A 20,990-nucleotide genomic window follows, 5' to 3' on the forward strand; every position below is an offset into this window, starting at 1 on the left:
GTTCTGAAGATGAACGAAGGTCTCACGGGTGTGGAATGACTTGAGGGTGAGTAATTAATGACATTATTTTCATTTTTGGGTCAACTAACCCTTTAAATCAGACCTCACTCAACAGACATGACAAAGGTTAAAGGTTTTGTGTGTGTTTTCAAAAAAGGGCAATGTGATATTTGTGATCATCCTGTATATGAATTGTGTGATCTCATCTCCCTTGGACTGAGGAAATGTATAGTGTAGGCTTGCGAAAGTTTGTTTACAGCAATTTGTGTCAAAATTTTCAATCTTCTTGGATAAAATGGTTCTACACTGTGATTTTTCTATGCTGTATGCTTCATATTTTCTGATCTTCTTTAACTCTTTCAATACCATTGACAGAATTTTCCAGCAATCCATGTTTTAATATGGTAGGGGTCGATATTATGCATCTTCTGAAAGTGTTCAGAATATTTGTGAAAATGATCAAAAATGCTGCAGTTGCCTGGCAACTTTTTGGTGCTGAAAGAGTTAACAGATGATGCCATTGGTTTACATGTTATAGTACACCCCTCATGTACAAATGACCGTAAATGATAAAGCCATCAATTTAGGTCTCATGGTTGTTTGTTAAATAAATATTTTGAACCGATTGCATTGGTTAAACAAATGATTGCAGGTTATTGATCAGTACAGCCCACATCCTGATTTGGCAGTGTTAAGAATTTTATTTGAAAAAAGATTATAAATATCATAATTTAGTAATTAATTACTTTCATTTTGATTTAATGTATTTAAATTTGTTTATTTAGTTAAATTTGTAGATTATTAAAATGGACATTCAAAAAAATGTTTTTTTATGGGGTGACACTTTTCACAAGTATCTGAGCTGTAATTTTAATGTTGAATAAAACCCAAGATCCCTGCTGTCAGGTCGCGGTTTCTGCACGGCCTGTGGTTTTTGGTTACGTGCAGGGCTTGTCTTCTCTGAGCTGTCAGGGGTATGTGAATAGGCGCGTAATGTTTGTTTTATTAAGTCTGCAGGAGGGCGATGAGCTATCAGGCGCTCTGAGAATCCCTGGAATCCCATGTAGGGTCAGTTATATACTGCAGAGACGGAGAGACAAGCGATGAAAGAAAGGAGAGGAGAATGCTGTTTTGTAACACCAAAGACCTTTGATGCTAATTAGATCCCAAAGGTCCAGCATTGATGATTCACCCATTTCCCTTTTTTAGATCTTTTGCTTTCATTAGACAGAACTACAAACCTACTGTTTCAGCTGCAAGCTGATAGCCTAATTCTCATAATTACACAATTGATTTTGTATCACATAACGCAGGTTGTTGAGTGTACTTCAAGTGACCTCACTTCAAATGAAATCTAAGTTGTTTTTTCAGCTCTTTGTCTGCATCCTGCATAATTTATACTAGCTGAATCAATTTAATTTGAAAAAAAGAAAATTATGGTTGTTGCATAATGACACGTTGAGCTGTTTTTTTGCGTTACATTGTCAGATTTTTCTGTGTGCAGCTTATGTTTTTAGTCTATTTTTCTGCATTATCTTTTACAAAGTTCTCTTTTTATGCAGTTATTGTTCTCTTACAGGAATGTTTCAGATGCATTTTGTGGCAAAACGTCGGTTTTCCACAGAAAATGGTGTCAGCTTATCTATCATTGTGTGGGCCAGGCAGTAAACATTACAATTCTTACCACACCTAAGACAAATACTTGAGACTGATGTGATAGTATCTGAGGAAGTTTATTTAACTGTGTTTTAGTTTCAATTTTATGACCAAGTAAAACCGATAAACCCTGTATTTTGGCATGATACATGGAAAAATATCTGAAAAATATCATCATAACGTGCTGCCAGCATGCAGGGAACTTCATCATTAAAGCATAACCAGAAGTTCAAACACTTAAAAAAGACGATAGCCTTATAGCTATAATTAACTGCTTTTTGCTGGATTATTCATAGTAGTGCTTTAGTGCTTTTACTGTATCGATTTATAAATTATTTATTTATTTTTAATATCTTGTGGTTAGGCCTTCTTGTAAAAAAGTGTATATCTAATGCCTGGCCCCGTATAAACTGAGGTTTGAGTTGAAATGATTCTCTGTGTTAATAAATGTTATGCCAAATTTATCAACAGCCTTTTTTGAACCTGTAACATTCCTAATAATGCTCAATTATAAGTCAGGCCAAACACACTACCATTTGGGGTCGGTAAAATTGTTTTTTAAATGATTTTGATGCTTTTATACCAAGATGACATTTATTTGATCAAAAATACAGTAAAAACAGTAATATTGTAAAGTATTATTACAATTTATAATAATTGTTTCTATTTTAATATATTTTAAAATGCACAATTTAACATTATAAATGTCTTTTTTTGTCTTATAAATGTCTTTTAAATGTCAATTTTAGTTAATTAATGCATCCTTGAATAAAAGTATTAATTTCTTGAAAAAAAAAAAACTTTACTAACCCTAAACTTCTGTTTTCAAAAGAAGCAAAAGCAACTGAATTTAGTAAATTATGCATCATGTAAGGTTCTTGATTATATTTTATCAAAATTTAAGTTTGTCACAATTGATTTGATTGATCTGTTTATGTTTCTCATTCATTCTGCATGTTTTTTTTTCTCCCTCATTGCTCTGCCTGCTGTTTGTTTGTGTGTAAGTATGATTTGAATTGTCACTTCCAGTCTTTCACCTCTAGTCAAACCATACCAATCCTTTCTCAACAACTTTCCTCTCTCTGTTTCATAATCCTCACAAATGAACCCCAATTATCAAAATCACCTTTTTGTCAGCACCATTCCCATGATGACACCTTTAGCAATAAATGCATTCAAATTAAACATAATCTCTAGGAAAATGAGTAGAGCAAATGGAAATGAGGTCTGGGAAAGGGCAGTTGTAGTTCTGGAAGTGTTTATGGTGAATGGTTTAGTGGGAAAGCAGGGCTGTTGGTGCTCTGTGAGAGGATGTTTTTGTAGGAAATACAGTCCTGTCCAGACTCTGTTGTGAAGGATATTGTGGCTCAGTGCCACAGCAGCTTACACAGAGCTCCATTAGACTCAAAACCATCTAAATGTGATAATGCAACAACTCTTAACAGCTCTGTTAGGTCGGCTCGTAATAGAACTTGGCAAAAGTGAGTCTGCACTTCTGTATTGTGCAATGCTCATCTATGTTTGCATTGCAGAAGACCTGTAACATGACCTTTTGTAGATATCAGCATGGCTAGAATAATAATGTACGTGTTGTCATATTTTAATGGAAACACTAAAAAGACATTTTATTGATAATTAATTAATAATAATTGTATTATATTTATTACATATTTATATTGGCTATTTTTAAAAAAAAAAATGTATATGTCCTGTTCCAACTTCCTGTTCTAAAAGGAAATCTGTCGACACAGGAATTGTATCAAATAATATCATTGACTTTTTAACTCTTCACTGACTGGTTCCTTTTTCTTTTAAACTTTGTTGCATGGCTCTGTTTCTCTGTGATAGGCTTTTCTCTGAATTTAACCCCGACTAACTCAATTTTATAGTGTATTTAAACATTAATGTTGGCTGACCTAATATGTTACATCCTGTGACTGTAGTTTCTGTCATGGTAAAAGTCATTTATTAAGGTCAGATCACTCAGTGTCAATGCTCTTTTCTCTCTTGTTCCAGGAGAAGGAAGGCTGGCATTCTGCCCAGCTTGGAGGACCTGCTGTTTTACAGTATTGCCGAAGGCCAGGAGAGGATCCCAGCTCACAAATTCATTACCGTGAGTGACAGCGTTCCCCTTACATGTGTTGAAGGGTGAGTTCACCCAAAAATGAAATTTCTGTCATTAAATACTCACCCTCATGTCATTCCACACCTGTAAGACCTTTGTTCATCTTCAGAACACAAAAATTAAGATATTTTTGATGAAATCTGAGGGTTTCTGAACCACACATGAGCAGCAAAGTCATTGCACCTTTTGAGGTCCAGAAAGGTAATAAATACATCGTTAAAATAATCTATGTGACTATATTGCCTCAACCTTAATGTTATGAAGCGACGAGAATACGTTTTGTGTGCAAAAATAACTTTATTTAATAATTATTCAATAAAGTTGTTATTTTTGTTTTGATTTTTGCACACAAAAAGTATTCTTGTTGCTTCATACGATTAAAGTTGAACCACTCTAGCCACATGGACTATTTTAATGATGTCTTTAATAACTTTCTGGACTTCAAAAGGTGCAATGACGTTGCTACCAATGTTTTCTTCACAAACCCTTGGATTTCATCAAAAATATCTTAATTTGTGTTCCGAAGATGAACAAAGGTCTTACAGGTTTGGGATGACATAAGGGTGAAAACTCAATGACCGAAATTTCATTTTTCGGTGAACTAATCCTTTAAAATACACAAGGTCAGATATTATAGGCTGTAGCATGTTTTGTTTACATCTCCTGCTAACAGGTCACCAGTTCTTTGTGATAGTATGACCGAAGAAGGGACTGATCGGGTCAGTGTGTACAGTTACTGATGTGTTGTCGCTGTTATCAGTGCCTCTAAATGGGGCACAGAGCCATGTTTTATTACACCAAGGCTTTTTATCTAACCGGACTGACAAAGGAAGTAAAACCCCCTGATAAGAGTGTTTTGATTGATGATAGTAATAAGTAATGCCATCGAAAATGAGTTGTAACTCTTATTTGTGCTCATGGAAATCTCTTATGTGTGCATTCAGGCACTGAAGGCCACTGGACTTCGAACGGGAGATCCACGGCTGAAAGAATGTATGGACATGTTGAAAGTAACTCTCAAATCCACGACAGATGGCGTAATGCTGGACCGACATTTGTTCAAAAAGTGAGTTGACGCTGTGTTTAATGTGTTGTAGTACAGTATATTCAGGATATATGCACAGTCATGGAAAAAGCTGGAAATATCAGGGAGTAGTTGTTGTTTTCCAGGCCTGGAAAGATTAGTAAAATCTATTAAAAATAGCATTGAGCAACACCAATTGTGTGTCCGCTACTGTTCAAACGTTTAGGGTCAGCAAGATATTTTCTTAATAAAATATTGTTGAGAGAAGTTTCTTGTGCTCATCAATGCTGCATTTATTTGATCAAAAATACAGAAAAAAAAATAATAATAATTAATAATAATTTTAAAAAAAATGTCTTAGACCAGGATGAATGTCGGTGCTGGTTCAGGCTGGTGGATAATAGCAAATATTTTGTTGACCCAGCATAAATTTTTCCTGGTGAATCTGTTTGATCATGGTTGATTCTTCAGATGGTTAAGAAGTTAATGGGTTAGTTCACCCAAAAATGAAAATTCTGTCATTTATTACTCACCCTCATGCCGTTCCACACGTGTAAGACCTTCGTTGATCTTCAGAACACAAATTAAGATATTTTTGTTGAAATCCGATGGCTCAGTGAGGCCTCCATAGGGAGCAATGTCACTTCCTCTCTCAAGATCCATAAAGGTACTGAAAAAAATGTTTTAAATCAGTTCATGTGAGTACAGTGGTTCAATATTAATATTATAAAGCGACGAGAATATTTTTGGAGCGCCAAAAAAAACAAAATAACGACTTATTTAGTGATGGCCGATTTCAAAACACTGCTTCATGAAGCATCAGAGCACAGTGAATCAGTGTATCCAATCATGATTTAGATCGCGTGTCAAACTGCCAACGGCTGAAATCACGTGACTTTGGCGCTCCGAACAGGAGATTCGATACACTGATTCATTAGTGCTCCAATGCTTCCTGAAAAAATCTTTGAATTTGTTGAAATCTGCCATCACTTTATTTTATATATATAATACATACTATATTATTACTATAATACTATAAAATTACATTTATATTTGACATACTATACGTTATGTACTGTAGAACTAATAGTATGATAGTGTAATAGAGGGTATGCACATGACGTCACCGTCGACCGTTACGACTGTGGTCAAGGCCACTAAGTGGCAAAAGACTGAAGGGGGTCGCACACCGAACGCGAAGCTCAGCGCCTCGCCACCTCTTTAAAATTCGAACGCATTGTTATGAGTGTATGAACACCGGCGACAACATTCGGCGCCTGTCCGCGGCGCCCAGCTACGACTCAGAAAAAAATATAAAATGCGTTCGAATTTGAAAGACGTGTCACGGCGCTGAGCTTTCGCGTCCGGTGTGCGAGCCCCTTGAGCAGCAGCATTGGTTTTCAGCGTGAATGTCGCGAAAAACACACAAAGCGCATCCAAAACGGGAAAGAGATTTGTGATTTACTGTACAAATAGCTTTGATACAAACCCTGAGGTATTTAAAAACTGCAGAAAGCAACAGGGGAAAAAAGCAAATGGATCACTGCAATTCTCAGAAACAGCTGGACTCCAGCAGAGAAACATGTTTTAGTTATCATTTTGTGTCATATTGTTGGATTTTGAGGTAAATCATCATACCGTATATATTGTATTGTATTATATATTAGTTTGACAACTCATCAATTAATTATTTTCCATCTTATATTCTGCATAATTGGGTGTTTTTCAATAAACGACACTGACAAAAACTATTAAACTATATACAGCTATGGAAAAAATTAAGAGACCACTCCAAGTTCAGAAATCAATGTTAAGTGGTCTCTTAATTTTTTCCATAGCTGTATGTTTTAGGGCTGGACAATATGACGACATAACATTGATACAAGTGATTGTATTGTAGTTTGTATTGTATTCTATTGTAGTTCTATAAAATATTCACAGGCAGATTTGCTTTATGTATCCCTGCCGTCGAAATCAGGCACATATAAATGTCAGGAAACACGACTCCAGGCTGCATGTCAATATCCATGGATTAGGTTTATTTGACAAGTTGTAAGGAACACATTCAATTCCAACCTTTAGTGTAATTAGTTTGTTTTACTCGCGTTTTCGCAGTTTCCCCTGTTAAATCCAGTCATGCAGCAGGTTCTTTTGCCACTCAGTCCAGCTGAGGGAGTGCGCTTTCGGTGGGAAAGTGACATCGATGCATACCCTCTATTGCACCTATCATTACTGTAACTATATTTAGCCCAAATGCTATTTCCCTGGTAATTAAAGGTGAGAAATTCTTAATTTGTCAGCTAAAATAATACCCTGCAGTTGAGAAGAGAAAAAAAAACCTCCTTATGAGGGTCTGTTTAACAGGATTCTCCCTGAAACGGATGACCTCTGTGTGTCTGTCTGCTGACGAACAAATTGGGATTTTATAACAGTCCCCGAAAGCACAGCATCTCATACACATTTAGATATTATACATATATGATTGATTCCATATATTATACTTTGCAGTTGTGGTTGATGGGCGGCTCTTTGCATTTTATTGATAGTTGGTAATCGCTGTCTTTTTGCAACATGAGCGAACCTTGACAATCTGCTCCCTCTAGCTGTGTATCACTCTTCAGACATAATCCATAAATGCCTCCCTCCATAACCAGCCTGATAGATGTCTGTTTTTCAGCATCTCTGCTGTTGGTGCTGCATTTACCGGCCCAGTCGATCTGGCTGCCACTGACGGCTTCATTACAGACTGAAGAGATGGATGCAGTGGTGTCAGCTTGTAGAGGCTTGATAGATTATGGCAGTGAGTGACCTTGTGTGGCAGACAGAGCCATAAAGAGACAGTGAGAGATGATATTTGGAATTTAATCCTACTACTTAAAGTTGCATTTATTTCCTTATTTAACAGTTTTTAACAAAGAAATGAACAGAGCTTTTTACAAAATGTTCACTCAAACAAATCAATTTATTCTCAATTGACACAGATGCACAAATATTGTATCTAAATTTGATTTGATTGAGATGTGCATTATGAGATACTAAAAAGGAAACGTGGATGAAAAAGAATAACAAAAGAAAGATAAAATGCTCTTGGGTGAATTAGCAGCAGTTAATAAACAAACTCCATGCATTTATTTCAATCAATGTGAAGCCCGAGACCACTGGGACGAAGAAAAGCCAATGAAATGAAAACAAACACTTATTGAGTGGGTGCATCTTTAATGCACAATACTAGGCATTATACAGTTTATACAGCTCAGATGTATACAGCTACTGTTTCTTATAACTTAGTAAATGAGAGTTTGTGAAATGTCCGATTATGATCTTGAAGAAAAAAAAATTCACATTTTGAAATCTAATATTTTATAAAAATGTCTTTGTTCGATTTAATTATGAATTGAGAAAAAGATGTTAAAAAATGTGTTTTTTTTACCTTCACTCTGCAAATGGAAGAAGGTCAAGTCAGGCTCATTGCATTGTGGGATATAGTACCTAGTATTACCGCCATGTGCTCTGCTGTACAGTGCACAATTTTGCAAAAGTGGTCATTCAGGTTTTCTATGCATATGGAGTGTATTGCATATGGTGCACAATATACATACTGCAGAAATAGTAGTGTGCTAGTATGCTATTCCAAACATATTGGTTCCTGTCTAGCTACTCCTGCCCTACAGATATAAGTAATAGATTACCTTTTGAAAATTCTGTTTTGAGCTTGTCTGTCTGTTCCGGGACCTTGGTGAAGCAACTGGACCAATATTTCAGACACAACCACAGGAGAGGTTTGTGTTTATGATGCCTTTGAACACTACTTCCCTTTACTGCAGTGGAAGTGAATCACACAACTCTGTAAAACCAGCCATGGCTTCCTCTCTCACGCCATAGATGTTTAGACATTTTACAATAAATCTTTCATTTTTCAGTGGGAAATGTGCATTGGAACAGATCTAATGTTTTGCTCTTCTACCTTATGATAAAAGTGGAAATAAACATTTAGCTTCTTGAGGAGGGAATATAAACAATTGCTTCAAGAAAGTCAGTGTTTCTAATGCGTGTTGCTTTGATTCTTGAGGGCTGTAATTTATACAATAGTGTTGCACTTTTATCACTTGTCTCCCTAAAATGCAAAATGTTTATTATTATTATTTATGGGTAGATGGCATAAATGAGCCAGTTGATGCAGATAATTGGTCATGTAGTGGAGTTAATAGAGTTATGTCTTATTTAGGTAACACATTTATCCCTGTGATATTTTTCCTATAATTACTCAGGAAAAAAAATATACAAATAGACAAAAAAACATACTTTCTTCCATAAATTCTGAGCAAGCCACTAGTAGATACACATTATTCAGCTCTGTGCTGCTCTTGTTTCTCCAGGTGTGTCCAGAGCAACATTGTTCTCCTAACCCAGGCCTTCCGGAAGAAGTTTGTCATCCCTGATTTCCAGACTTTCGCCTCAAACATCGATACACTTTATGAGAAAGGGCGCAAACTTTCCGGGGGTTTGGTAAGATGAGAGTGGATTCGACAAAAATGTCTTTTGTACTTGATATAGCTTTTGTTTCTGCTCACTTCTTTCTTTTGCTCACAGGTTGCTGACTACATTCCCCAACTTGCCAAATTCAGCCCTGATCTGTGGGCCGTTTCCCTTTGCACAGTGGATGGTCAAAGGTATGAATCATCTTCTGACAGGAACTACTTATTTTAGCTTGAGATTTAGATTATTTTAGGTTCATATACTGAGAGGAACTGCTTTTCATTTTTATCAGTAATGGCTAGTTTCTTTGAACTTGAGTTGGAGAATTATTATGTTCATATTTCGACAAGCTTTGATAATCAATTTTTGTATTTATTAACCAACTTGAATTGCGCTGTCAATCACCTTTCACTATGCACATTGTGACAAATACCGGAAATACTTCATATATATTGGTCACAAAACCATCACATAAAGTGGCAGCTAATCTTATCATTCAATAAATGCTCCAATATTCTCCTGGATTAGTCATCCAGCGGAGATAAAACATGCTAAATGGTAATCCTCTTGTGTGAGAATCACTGATAACAGGACTATAAACTCATAGTCATTAATGTTTCCCCTCAAAACTTAGACCTGTGTGTCATGGTACATCCTTTGATCTCTGATAATTAGGACATAAATATAATCTGTATTTTCTACCCCATGCTATAGAATTTGTTGTAAAGATATATGGGGTGCCTACATACCTCTGTAGTGTTTGCTATGGCCATTCACCTGTTACACAGTAACTAGCTCTTTTAGTCAACAACACTGCTAGAGCCTTGACCTATTGACAGAAATTCATGGAATAAATTCACTTTGTTCATTTTAGATCTTTACACAAAATGCCTTATTAACTGAATTCACCCTCAAAGGTCCATTCTAGCAAATTTCTAACAGTTTTTTTAAAGTTTTAAAATAAATGGAAAACTACATACAACAACAGCTCATACTCTAAAATGTGTTACATAACACAATAAACAATTTGAATCTCACAGCAACGTAAAAAAAAGTTTTTCCTGCATTGAAAATACTTTGGCAGCTGCCAAAATTAATCTTTGTCCCGCCAAAGATTTATCTGATTATTTAATGTGACTGCCGTTCTGCAGTATCGGTACCCGCTGATAGCTGACTGTTTTAAAACGCTTTAAAACACTCCTGTGAGTGTTTGTGTGCTCTGAAGAGCGTCAAAGGTTTCTATTTACAATGTGTTTTTGCAGTTTTTAGCTTTGTTAAGTCTGTTAAGTGCGTGAATGCAGCAGCCAATCATATGTGTTTAGGTGAGTCAGAATCCGCTCAACACCGCTAAGTTTGTTAAGCACAAGTTCTGGATGCTTGTGAATCCTTTCATTATAACCAACATAATGTGAATAATAGATTCTTTCCACAACATGGACAGCTTCATTGATTATAATGGGAGTTTTCGCAAGAGTGCAGCTTGGTCCACCTCATGTTATAATGTCAGTGATTATAATGGCAGAGATCATAGAGAGTTTTTTTCACACTGCAAACTACACATTGCAAAGTTTCTGTTTTTTTGAAAACCCAATTTAAATGCGCAATTGAATCCGATTGACAGCGATAACCATAGCAATGGACACAACAAAACAATCTGATACTGTGAGTCAAATTAACTGTGCATTAAATCTTGGAGTTTACAGTAAATGCAAACTTTTTCTATGTAATGTTACTTTGTTGTTCATTTTATTACTAACTTTTCAAATCAGTCATTCAGTGACTTTTTACATATACATTTACAGATTTTTAAATATAAAATTGTTATAAGCACTTTGTTTTATGATCTATCCTGACAGTGATCACTTTTTATTTAGTGAATAAATAGGATAAGTTAATAATAAAATAATAATAATAAACATAGCTGCATGCACCAATTACGGGGCCAAGCACAAAAGCGGTACAACAAGCCAGCCAACACGGCTGTGAGCATCAGACCAACTGCAACAGTGAGCAATTAAAGACCTATTAAGATCATTTTAGGAAAAAGAGCTGAAAAATTATCAAAAATGAGAATTTATTGGTTCATCACTTTCGACCAATAGGTGGCGTTGTGCCCAAATTAATGTGGTATGGTCAGAGTGAGGTGACAATGACACTTGCAAAGTTTGGTGTCAATATGTTAAAGCATTGCAGAGATACAGCTTCAAGACTGGGTTTTGCATCATGCCTCAAATTCGTTGCTCAGGTATACGAAAATGGTTCGACGTATCGACTTGAAATCCATAAATTTTTGTCGGCATGGTCTGAAGATAATACAGTTCGATTTTGGTGAAAATCGGAGCAACGGTCTAGGAGGAGTTCGAAAAAGTAGGTTTTTAAAGAAAAACAATATGGCGGACAGGAAGTTCAGCTGACTATGTCAAATTTGATATCTATGTTCTTAGCATGACCCAAGGAATTGACTGAGACCAGTCCTATTACAATCGGTTAATATAATCAAAAGTTATTAACATTTTTGTAAATTTTGTTATAGCTTTTGACCACAAGGTGGTGCTGCACCAAAACTTTTTGAGTATTGTAAGAACATGGTGCCAAAGACACATAACGAGTTTCATAACGATACGCTAATGCGAAAAATTTTTGGACAAACCCATCAAATATTAGAAGCCAAAATAGCCATTTTTCATATCTTCGCACCAGTAGGTGGCACTGCGCCGAAACACTGCATGATGCCTCAGGTCATGCTTGGGATGACATGTACCAAGTTTGGTCTGAATACAATAAAGCTTTATGGAGATACAGCTTTGCGTATATTTTCGCAAGCGCAACATTAAATTTGTTCACGTGTTTTTCGAAAACGGTTTGAGGAATTGACTTGAATTCCATAACTTTTTGTCGGCATTTCAGAAAATTCGAAATGGCAGAAACATTTTCATGACGGAAAATGACATTCGATTCGGCTTGACCCAAGGAATCAGAGGCAGAATTTTGTTTCTAACCCTTATGGTTCAAAAGTTATTAATATAAACGTGCAAATTTGGATAGCTGGTGGTGCTAGAGGGATTGAGTTAGAGATTCCAAATTTGCTATGAGCACAGTTCAGACTGTCCTCTAACTGTGTGCCAAATTTCACAACTTTTTACCATACGGTTCTATGGGCTGCCATAGACTTCCAGAGCGGAACAAGAAGAAGAATCGAAAATAAAAATAAAAAGAATGCCAACAGATACAATAGGTGCCTCCGCACCTTCGGTGCTTGGCCCCTAATAATAATAATAATTCTTTGCCATTTATTTATTTGGATTTATTATCAGTACTGGGCTTGCAGTTCACATGGGTAGGGTACTTGTGGCGGAGATGAAGAGCGAACTCTGCTAACTACCACTGCTAACTATTTTAGATTAAATTTAGAAATAAAAAATTAAGTATTTAGAGAAAAAATTCCCCCCAAAAATAACTTACCTTATAAATATATTGTTTAATTTAAGTTTAAAGTTGTTGGAAGTTGCAATAGTCTTTTCTTCCCTATTATGACATATATCCAAGTGAAGTGGAGAAAAAAAAAAGTAAGATGGGTCTGTGGTTCTGAACATCTTCATATCATGTTAAAGTCACAGTGTGGTCTTTTAGGTTCAGCTTTAGGTTCTTTATTTTTATGTTTGTTGGCTTATGTGGACCATAGTTCTGATCTCTGTTTACTCATTTACACAGACACACAGTGGGTGACACTAAAGTGCCATTTTGCCTGCAGTCGTGCGTGAAGCCGCTCAAGTACGCTATTGCGGTGCACGACCACGGCACTGAATATGTGCACCAGTTCATTGGGAAAGAGCCAAGTGGATTACGCTTCAACAAGCTCTTCCTGGATGAGGACGGTAAGAATTATAGCTATCAGCTTCAGCATGACTGCTTTCTTCTGCAATCAGGGAACAGTGTCTGCATGTGTCTTAAATTGTAACCCTTAAATCAAAACAAGAAATATATGAAATGTTATTTTCCCACAGATAAACCCCATAACCCAATGGTGAATGCTGGTGCAATCGTGTGTACCTCTCTTATTAAGGTAAGCATCTTCCTCTTCTTTTTACTTCATTTTCAAGTTAGAAATTGTATTTGACTACTACTCCTAGTCCTAACTGTACTCACATTTGCCTACTGAATTAACCTGAACAGACTATTTGATATTGGCCAAATGTTGTTTGTAAAGGTTTTTGAGACACATGCAGTAATCATATTGAGAGGTTTTGATTGTAGTTGTATTTTATAGACTGTTTATAAATATGTGATTGTGAGCAATGCTGCCTAGACTAAGACCAATTGAGCATCAGTGTGTATTTTAGTTTCTTCTTGTCTTTTCTGTGTTTTATTACTGTACACCTACTCAAGGCCTCCACTTTCATTGTAAACTACAATATGTGGAGATCACCCCCTTTTCAGGATCATTACTGTTAGAAGTCTGTTTGCAATGAATTTTAAGTAAAATTCATTCAGACTTTCTATTCTCCACATTTTTTACACCTTCTCTTGTGACTTAGGCTGGGCGATATAGCTAAAAAAAATATAACCTTATAAATATATTGTATTTTATGTGTTTATTTTTATATAATTTAGGCATTTTTTGAATGTTGCAGAAAAAGGTCACAACAGTGGTCTATAACAATTGCACAAAAATATGTACCAATTTAGTATATATTTTGTTAAATTATTTTTTCTGAACAAAAAAAAAGCTGTGGTATGTTTTTTTATTAGCAGTAGTAGTAGTATTTTTTTTTTTGTTTGTTTGTTTTGGTAGTTCCTTCAAGAGCAAAGTTATATATATATATATATATATATATATATATATATATATATATATATATATATATATATATATATATATATATATATATATATATATATATATAGCCTATTAAATGGTAAAAATGATGGCTTCAGTTATAGCATAATGTTGAATGGTTATAATCCTAATTTGTTTTTGCTTCTTGACACACTTTTAAAACATTTTCTTGAAACTTTACATTAAAATGGATATATTCACAGTGTTGCTTGATTTTTATATCACCAGGAAAATCATTGCAAATTTATTGTGAATATCGGATGTATCGCCCATCCACAAAATCCACTACAAAATTCATCATATTATATATTTGGAGGATTTGCTAAAGGCATATGTAGTGGGTTTATGAAGTCTGACTGGTATTTCTAGTTGTTTGCACCTTTTGGTTGTGTTTGTGTGTTACAGCTGATGTACCTTGGTCTTATGTGTTTTGGTCCATGTGCAAACACACACGACAGGAAAAACACTCCAGCTGGGTTAACAGTGGTTTTGTAGTGCAACATCTAGATTTAAGTGTTCTTATTGCCTTGCGTCGACACTATACAAGGGCTCAACTGTGAGCATTATGTACACAGTATGTAAAGTGATCATTTCTAAACAAAATACACATACAAATGCACATACACGCTTCCAGAAGGCTTTTCTAAGCTGGGTAGACAGGAACTATTGCCCCTGCTTCATATGTTTATCCATTTATTAGGGCTGTCAATTTAACGTATTAATTTAGTGACAGTAAATCATCCAAAAATTAACTTTACACTGTAAATGGACAAAACAAGTCTGCCTTGGACGGATTGACAAACTCAACTGCAAACAATACATTGACGTCTAAAGGCATCTTTTGTAATGTCTTTAAAATCTTTTGTTTATCTTCATTTGGGGGCTTTTCTCAGCAAATATTGGTAATATGCAATAGATTTTATTCATTCATTTGTTGCAAACCATGTAATTATTTTGAGTAAAATTTCAATTGACAGCCCTAGAATTTATTTTAACCCAGCACCAATCCACACATCAAAAGGATGCAGCATCACTTTGCGTGATGAATGTTCGGCATCCTGTGAGCTGTGAAATTCAACCTCACATCTCCCATCAAACCTAAACTCAACCATTGTGATTGCTCTTCTCATATTGTTCTCCTGTGAATGATATTGGTGTGACGCAAAATGCCTTTCACCCCTCTGATGTGTTCTGATAGGTCAGTGCTGAATGTAAGTCATGCCTGTTGGGTTCCTTTGCACCTAAGTAACGCATGACATCATTTCCTCCCTTTCCTTCCGAGTCCTTGAGCACCGCCATGAGCGTGTACTAAAAGCGTGTGATATGCTGTTGAAGGCTCTGTGTGCTGTTTTATGTTGTTGCATATTTTGCAGACTTAGGATCTGTGGGATTTTTTGACCACTGCTGCAGGTCAATGACGTTGGTAATTTTTCCTTTCCATTTTTCCTCCCTTCCCATGAACAAGCCTGGATACTAAAATATCAGTAGTGCCATTGTGTTCTTTAATAAGACGGTGACTGGATAAAATAGAGCATCTGTGCAGGACCAAATGATCTTTAGTGTTGGAAGCTACGGCAGCCCACAGAGGCCTTGTGTTATTTTATTATTTTATTTTTCTTGAGGGCTTGATAAAAAATAATGATGCATGGCCTTTGTGGGTTTCTGAAGTAAACTGGGTATACAATACACTCAGCATTCTTTCACACAGCCTTTTCCCTCTTGTAAGAAATAATGTGCAGCAGGGGTGTAAAAAGTACAAAGAAAGTGTGCTTGTATTAAATTATGGGCACTGTGACTTTTTTAAATGGAGTAAAATTTTGATCAAACAAAATTTAGATTCTAGTTTAAGATTAAAATGCTTGTGTAGTGGTCTGGACACCATTTCTGCATTCATTGGCAAAGAACCGCTTAAGAGGACATCTAACCGACAAGTGAAGCAACATGTGTAGGAGCATAAAAATGTAAAGTCGATGTCCCTACGATAACAGACCGATATGCATATTCATTCTAGAATGTTTTGCATGTTTACTTCAACAATTGCACCCCAAACTTCACATAATTTTGAAAATCCAGTGTTTAGTTGATCGTGAAAAGCACCTATTGTTACAGTTGTAAACAGGATGGCTTTCTTCTTCCATGAGGGGGTTTAGCATCACAATGGCTTAATTTCCAGGCCGTTAAAGAACGTGATACACACATCTCCTGGAAAACTTTATTTAATACTAAATTTAATTTAACCAATCAGACTACTACTTAGAAACTCCCAAAGTGTGTCCCATTTTGTGTGCCTTATGCATCAGACTTTTTTTTAAATTGTAACAATTTAAAAGTTTTTACTGTCAGTATAGATCAGTTTAATGCATCCTTTCTGAATAAGGCCCTGTTTACACCTGGTAGTAAGATGCGTTTTGGTTGATTGGATCACATGTAGATGAGGGAGACACATACCTGTTTACACCTGGTGTTTTAAGGCCCCGATATACTCCAAACGAAATCGAAGCATGAACTGATGTGACGTCATTTAGAACAAAATCAGGCCAAAACGAAGTTCATTTTGTGTTCTTTTTGGAAGTTCGAAACGGCTTGCCAAAGCGAACTTTCAGGAAAAGTTTGCTTCAGCTGCAAAACACCTTCGTACTACCATTGGTCAGTGAAGATAACGTAATAGGTGTGTGCTGAGGCTCCGCCTTCATTCACATGGAATGTTTCATTTTGTGTGTTTGAGCTTTTTGAGGTAAGATCTTCGCGGGTGAAAACATGAACACACTGGATAGCCGCTTTAAGTACAAAATGAAGTTGTGCTTGTAAAAATAATGAGGCACTAACACAGTTTTTCATGTTTGATACTGTAAAGCTGCTTGATTTTAAGCAATCTATTGAATAAAGTGCTATATGAAGACGTGACGTGACTGGAGTGTTACTTTGCAGAGCTCGTGCTAACATACCCATGCTGTTATGATCAGACGCTTTTCTTATGCTTTCTATAATAAATGCTTACTGTTTTCTCATTTTTGTTGTTTATTTTGTTACTGAGAAGAAAGTGCACGGCACATATTTACATATTCATCTAACCGTCGCTCTCAGCAGATGTTCATTTACAGTATATCGCTGGTCAAGCATTTCGAACTTGGTTTTACCCCTAAACGAAGAGCGAAAAAGAACTTCGTTTGAAGTATTACCGGGGCATTTAATTTGTCTCTTTTGTCCACATTCAACCATTTCTCTCCTGATTTTTTTCGAGGGGAGGGTCTATGGGTGGGTAAATGTATGGACTTTTTTCAGATCTTTTGATCTAATGGACAAAATAACTTTGCACAATTTACATATAAACGTGCCCGGAGACAACAGAAAAACACGGAGAGCATCAGCTGTCGTTTCTGCTCTGATAGCCACAATACCAGCTGAACACTGTGAGTGTGTGTCAGAAATCAGCAATGGTGAGAGATCATTGTGCTTAGTATGTTTTTCATCTTCAAACCAAACTTGGGTCTTCAGCCGACAAAGTTTAAATCCTATCTGGCTAGTGCGTTTCCCATAATGTTTAAGTCATTAAGTCAGTAGGTGGTCTTTTGTGGCTGTTCGAACACATTCAACCACATGGGCATCTACACTATGAAAGCAATCCGATCGAATACATTTTCGACAACCTCTGGAAGTGGTTGACAAGCTCAAAACATTTTAGACCCCATTTACACCTGTATTTAGCAACATCCACTTATGATCTGATTGACCAAAACGCATCTTAATTTCAGGTGTAAACAGGGCCTAAAAGTATTACTTTATTACAACAACAAAACTTAAAGGGTTAGCTCACCCAAAAATGAAAATAATATAATTTATTACTCACCCTCATGTCGTTCTACACCCGTAAGACCTTCGTTCATCTTCAGAACACAAATTAAGATATTTTTGATTAAATCCGATGGCTCAGTGAGGTCTCTATAGACGGCAATGCCATTGAAACTCTCAAGGTGCATAAAGGTACTAAAAACATAGTTCATGTGAGTTCAGTGGTTCTATCTTAATATTATAAAGTGACAAGAGTGTTTTTTTGTGTGCCAAAAAAACAAAATAGTAACTTTTCAACAATATAATGATGGGCCGATTTCAAAACACCTGCTTTGGAGCTTTGAGAATCGAATCAGTGATTCAGATCTCCTATCAAACAGCTAAACTGCTGAAATCACGTGACTTTGGCGCTCCGAGTCACTGATTCGATTCGTAAAGCTCTGAAGCAGCGTTTTGAAATCGTTTGAAAGTATTCCTGTGAATCGTTTGAATCGTGAAAAGTATTCTCGTCGCTTTATAATATTACGGTAGAACCACTGAACTCACATGAACTGTTTTAAATATGTTTTTAGTACCTTTATGGATCTTTAGAGAGGAAATGTCATTGCTCTCAATAGAGGCCTCACTGAGCCATCAGATTTCATCAAAAATATCTTAATTCGTGTTCCAAAGATGAACGAAGCTCTTACGGGTGTAGAACGACATGAGGGTGAGTAATAAATTACATTATTTCCATTTTTGGGTGAACTAACCCTTTAACACAAATTTTTAAAGGTAGTGCAATGTATTGATAAGGTTTAATGTAATTGTAAGGCCCCCCACCCCCTTAGAAATGTAATTGAGTATGACTACAATTTTACCAAAATAATCCATAAATATAGTGATTAAGTGCAATTATTTGAGTACTTTACACCCCTGATGTCGAGCAATCTAACAGTCAAACAACCACATTAGTCACTGTTCATTAATGGCAGTAATGTAATCGAGCTCAGTGATTCTTAGCTCTTTGCATTAATTTGATGGGTGCCTCAACCCACACTCAGTTTACCAGGAGGCCTTAGGTTAATAAACGCAGATCCACACTCTGAAATGCATCAACACACAATGCACAGATTCTCCTCTCACATCATCTTAAGATGTTACCAACCCTGTTGATTCACATCCACTCTGTTTTTTGACCCACTTCTCTGTTTGGCCTACAGGTCTTCATGTACACGTTTAACTCCAGTCTTTGCTCTGTAGCGGTTCATCATCATTTCCTTTGTAGAGCATAACAGTACTTTACTGTAGTACACATGAAATGATTATCATCTTCTTGATTTCTAACAACAGATTACTAACTGATGGTTTTAGCGTTGTACTGGTAATATTTAAGGAATTAAATTATCTGTTTGAGTTAGTTACTGTTCTGATTTATTTTTTCCCCTTTATGGTACTTTAAAAATGTATATTTAACTATTTTAATGTGATTGATTAGAATAGAAGAATTTATTAACACTCAATGAGGACTATAATAATATTTTTACATGTCTTTTATTTCTTTCCTGTGTTTTACAGCATGGAGCAGGCAATGCTGAGAAGTTTGATTATGTGAGTCATTTATCAAAGGATTACAATAAATCTTTTTACAGGAGCTGTTGTTTTTGATCTGTTCTGATTTCTCTTTTGCAGGTAATGAACTTCTTGAAGAAGATGGCAGGAAATGAATATGTTGGTTTCAGCAATGCCACGTATGTTGAGCTGTAGATTTGATCATAGATACAGTTGTCAAAGAATAAAAATAAGTAGTCCTCTTTCAGTTTTTATGTTAAGCATAATTTTAATTCGCAACCGACTGACATTAAAGGCAACTGACTGTTTACATGTCACCTGATCTAGATTCCAGTCGGAGCGTGAGTCAGGAGACAGGAATTTCGCTATTGGCTACTACCTGAAAGAAAAGAAGGTTAGTATCTCGGGGCGCTTTTGAGGTGGTTAAGTGTCTTTATCACCCCTGATTTATTGCACCCAGTAATCCCTCTATTCCTCTCCTTTACATTTTGTCTGCTTGTTTGAATGCAGTAAGTTCGTTGTCTATTTAGGATATGCTAACTTGACAACAATGTACTTATAAGGGAAAAAGTTTTTCCTTTGCATTTTTTTGCGTCCAGGCGACACCATTGTCAAAACGATCCCCATTCACATGGATCTGCAAAAACAACTATTTAAAAACACTATATTATGCTGCAAGGCTAGTAGTTGACGATGTCACTTTGTAAAGAAACACTATGCACATAGACTGAACACATAATGCACATGAAAAGTTTTTGTAGGTTACATGGACGTTTTCAAAAACATGAACACCTTGAAACTCATTTTCAAAAGTTTTCAGGTTGTTGTGTAAATTAAAGGCACAAAACGTTTTTATGGTGTTGTTTTAACAGCACTTTCTGACATTAACCTTTTTTTCTCTTGTATGCAGTGCTTTCCAGATGGTACAGACATGACTGCTGTTCTAGACTTATACTTTCAGGTGCGTACAGAGATGACTTTCATTTCCGGATTGCAACAGGAGAGTTATGAACTTGTTGCAAAGCGTTCTGGGATTGCCTTGTGTTGACTTTGTAACTGAAAAACACTACTATTCAAAAGTTTGAGTTTGTTATATTTTATAGTTTTTGAAAGTTGTCTCTTATGCTCACCAAGGCTGCATAAAAATACTGAAACATTAATATTTATGAATTATTATTGTAATATAAAATTACTGTTTTCTATTTTAATATATTTTCAAATGTAACTCCAGTCTTCAGTGTCACATGGTCCTTTCAATATGCTGATTTGGTGCTCACAAAACATTTATCAATGTTGAAAGCAGTTCTGCTTAATGTTTTTGTGGAAACTGAAACATAAAAGCATTTATTTGAAATAGAAAACTTTTGTGACATTACAAATGTCTTTACTGTCACTTTAGTTCAATTTAATTTCCCCTTGCTGAATAAAAGTATTCATATTTTATATCTTAGTGACCTCAAACTTTTAAACGGTAGTGTTTTCCCAGATTAATCAAAAGCATGGCACAAGCATGGCAGGAGTGCAGTCTGGTG

The 20,990-nt window shown here is 35.8% G+C and overlaps 1 protein-coding gene across 4 annotated transcripts in view; it reads left to right on the plus strand.

Moving 5' to 3' along the window:
• Window positions 1-20,990, plus strand: part of glsb (glutaminase b) — a 54,972-nt gene that overhangs the window by 14,177 nt on the left and 19,805 nt on the right. For 2 of the 4 annotated variants that reach the window (XM_067410483.1, XM_067410485.1), the window contains exons 2-11: window positions 3,673-3,769; window positions 4,726-4,847; window positions 9,182-9,311; window positions 9,396-9,475; window positions 12,993-13,156; window positions 13,286-13,344; window positions 19,465-19,497; window positions 19,579-19,637; window positions 19,786-19,852; window positions 20,369-20,419. In XM_067410483.1, coding sequence (XP_067266584.1) covers window positions 3,673-3,769; window positions 4,726-4,847; window positions 9,182-9,311; window positions 9,396-9,475; window positions 12,993-13,156; window positions 13,286-13,344; window positions 19,465-19,497; window positions 19,579-19,637; window positions 19,786-19,852; window positions 20,369-20,419 — 862 coding nt within the window. Of the gene's footprint in view, window positions 1-3,672; window positions 3,770-4,725; window positions 4,848-9,181; window positions 9,312-9,395; window positions 9,476-12,992; window positions 13,157-13,285; window positions 13,345-15,491; window positions 15,542-19,464; window positions 19,498-19,578; window positions 19,638-19,785; window positions 19,853-20,368; window positions 20,420-20,990 lie in introns of those variants that run through there. The other 2 variants (XM_067410484.1, XM_067410486.1) reach the window with 2 other exon arrangements.

This window comes from Chanodichthys erythropterus, chromosome 14 (assembly GCF_024489055.1).
Source record: "Chanodichthys erythropterus isolate Z2021 chromosome 14, ASM2448905v1, whole genome shotgun sequence".
Lineage (NCBI taxonomy): Eukaryota > Metazoa > Chordata > Actinopteri > Cypriniformes > Xenocyprididae > Chanodichthys > Chanodichthys erythropterus.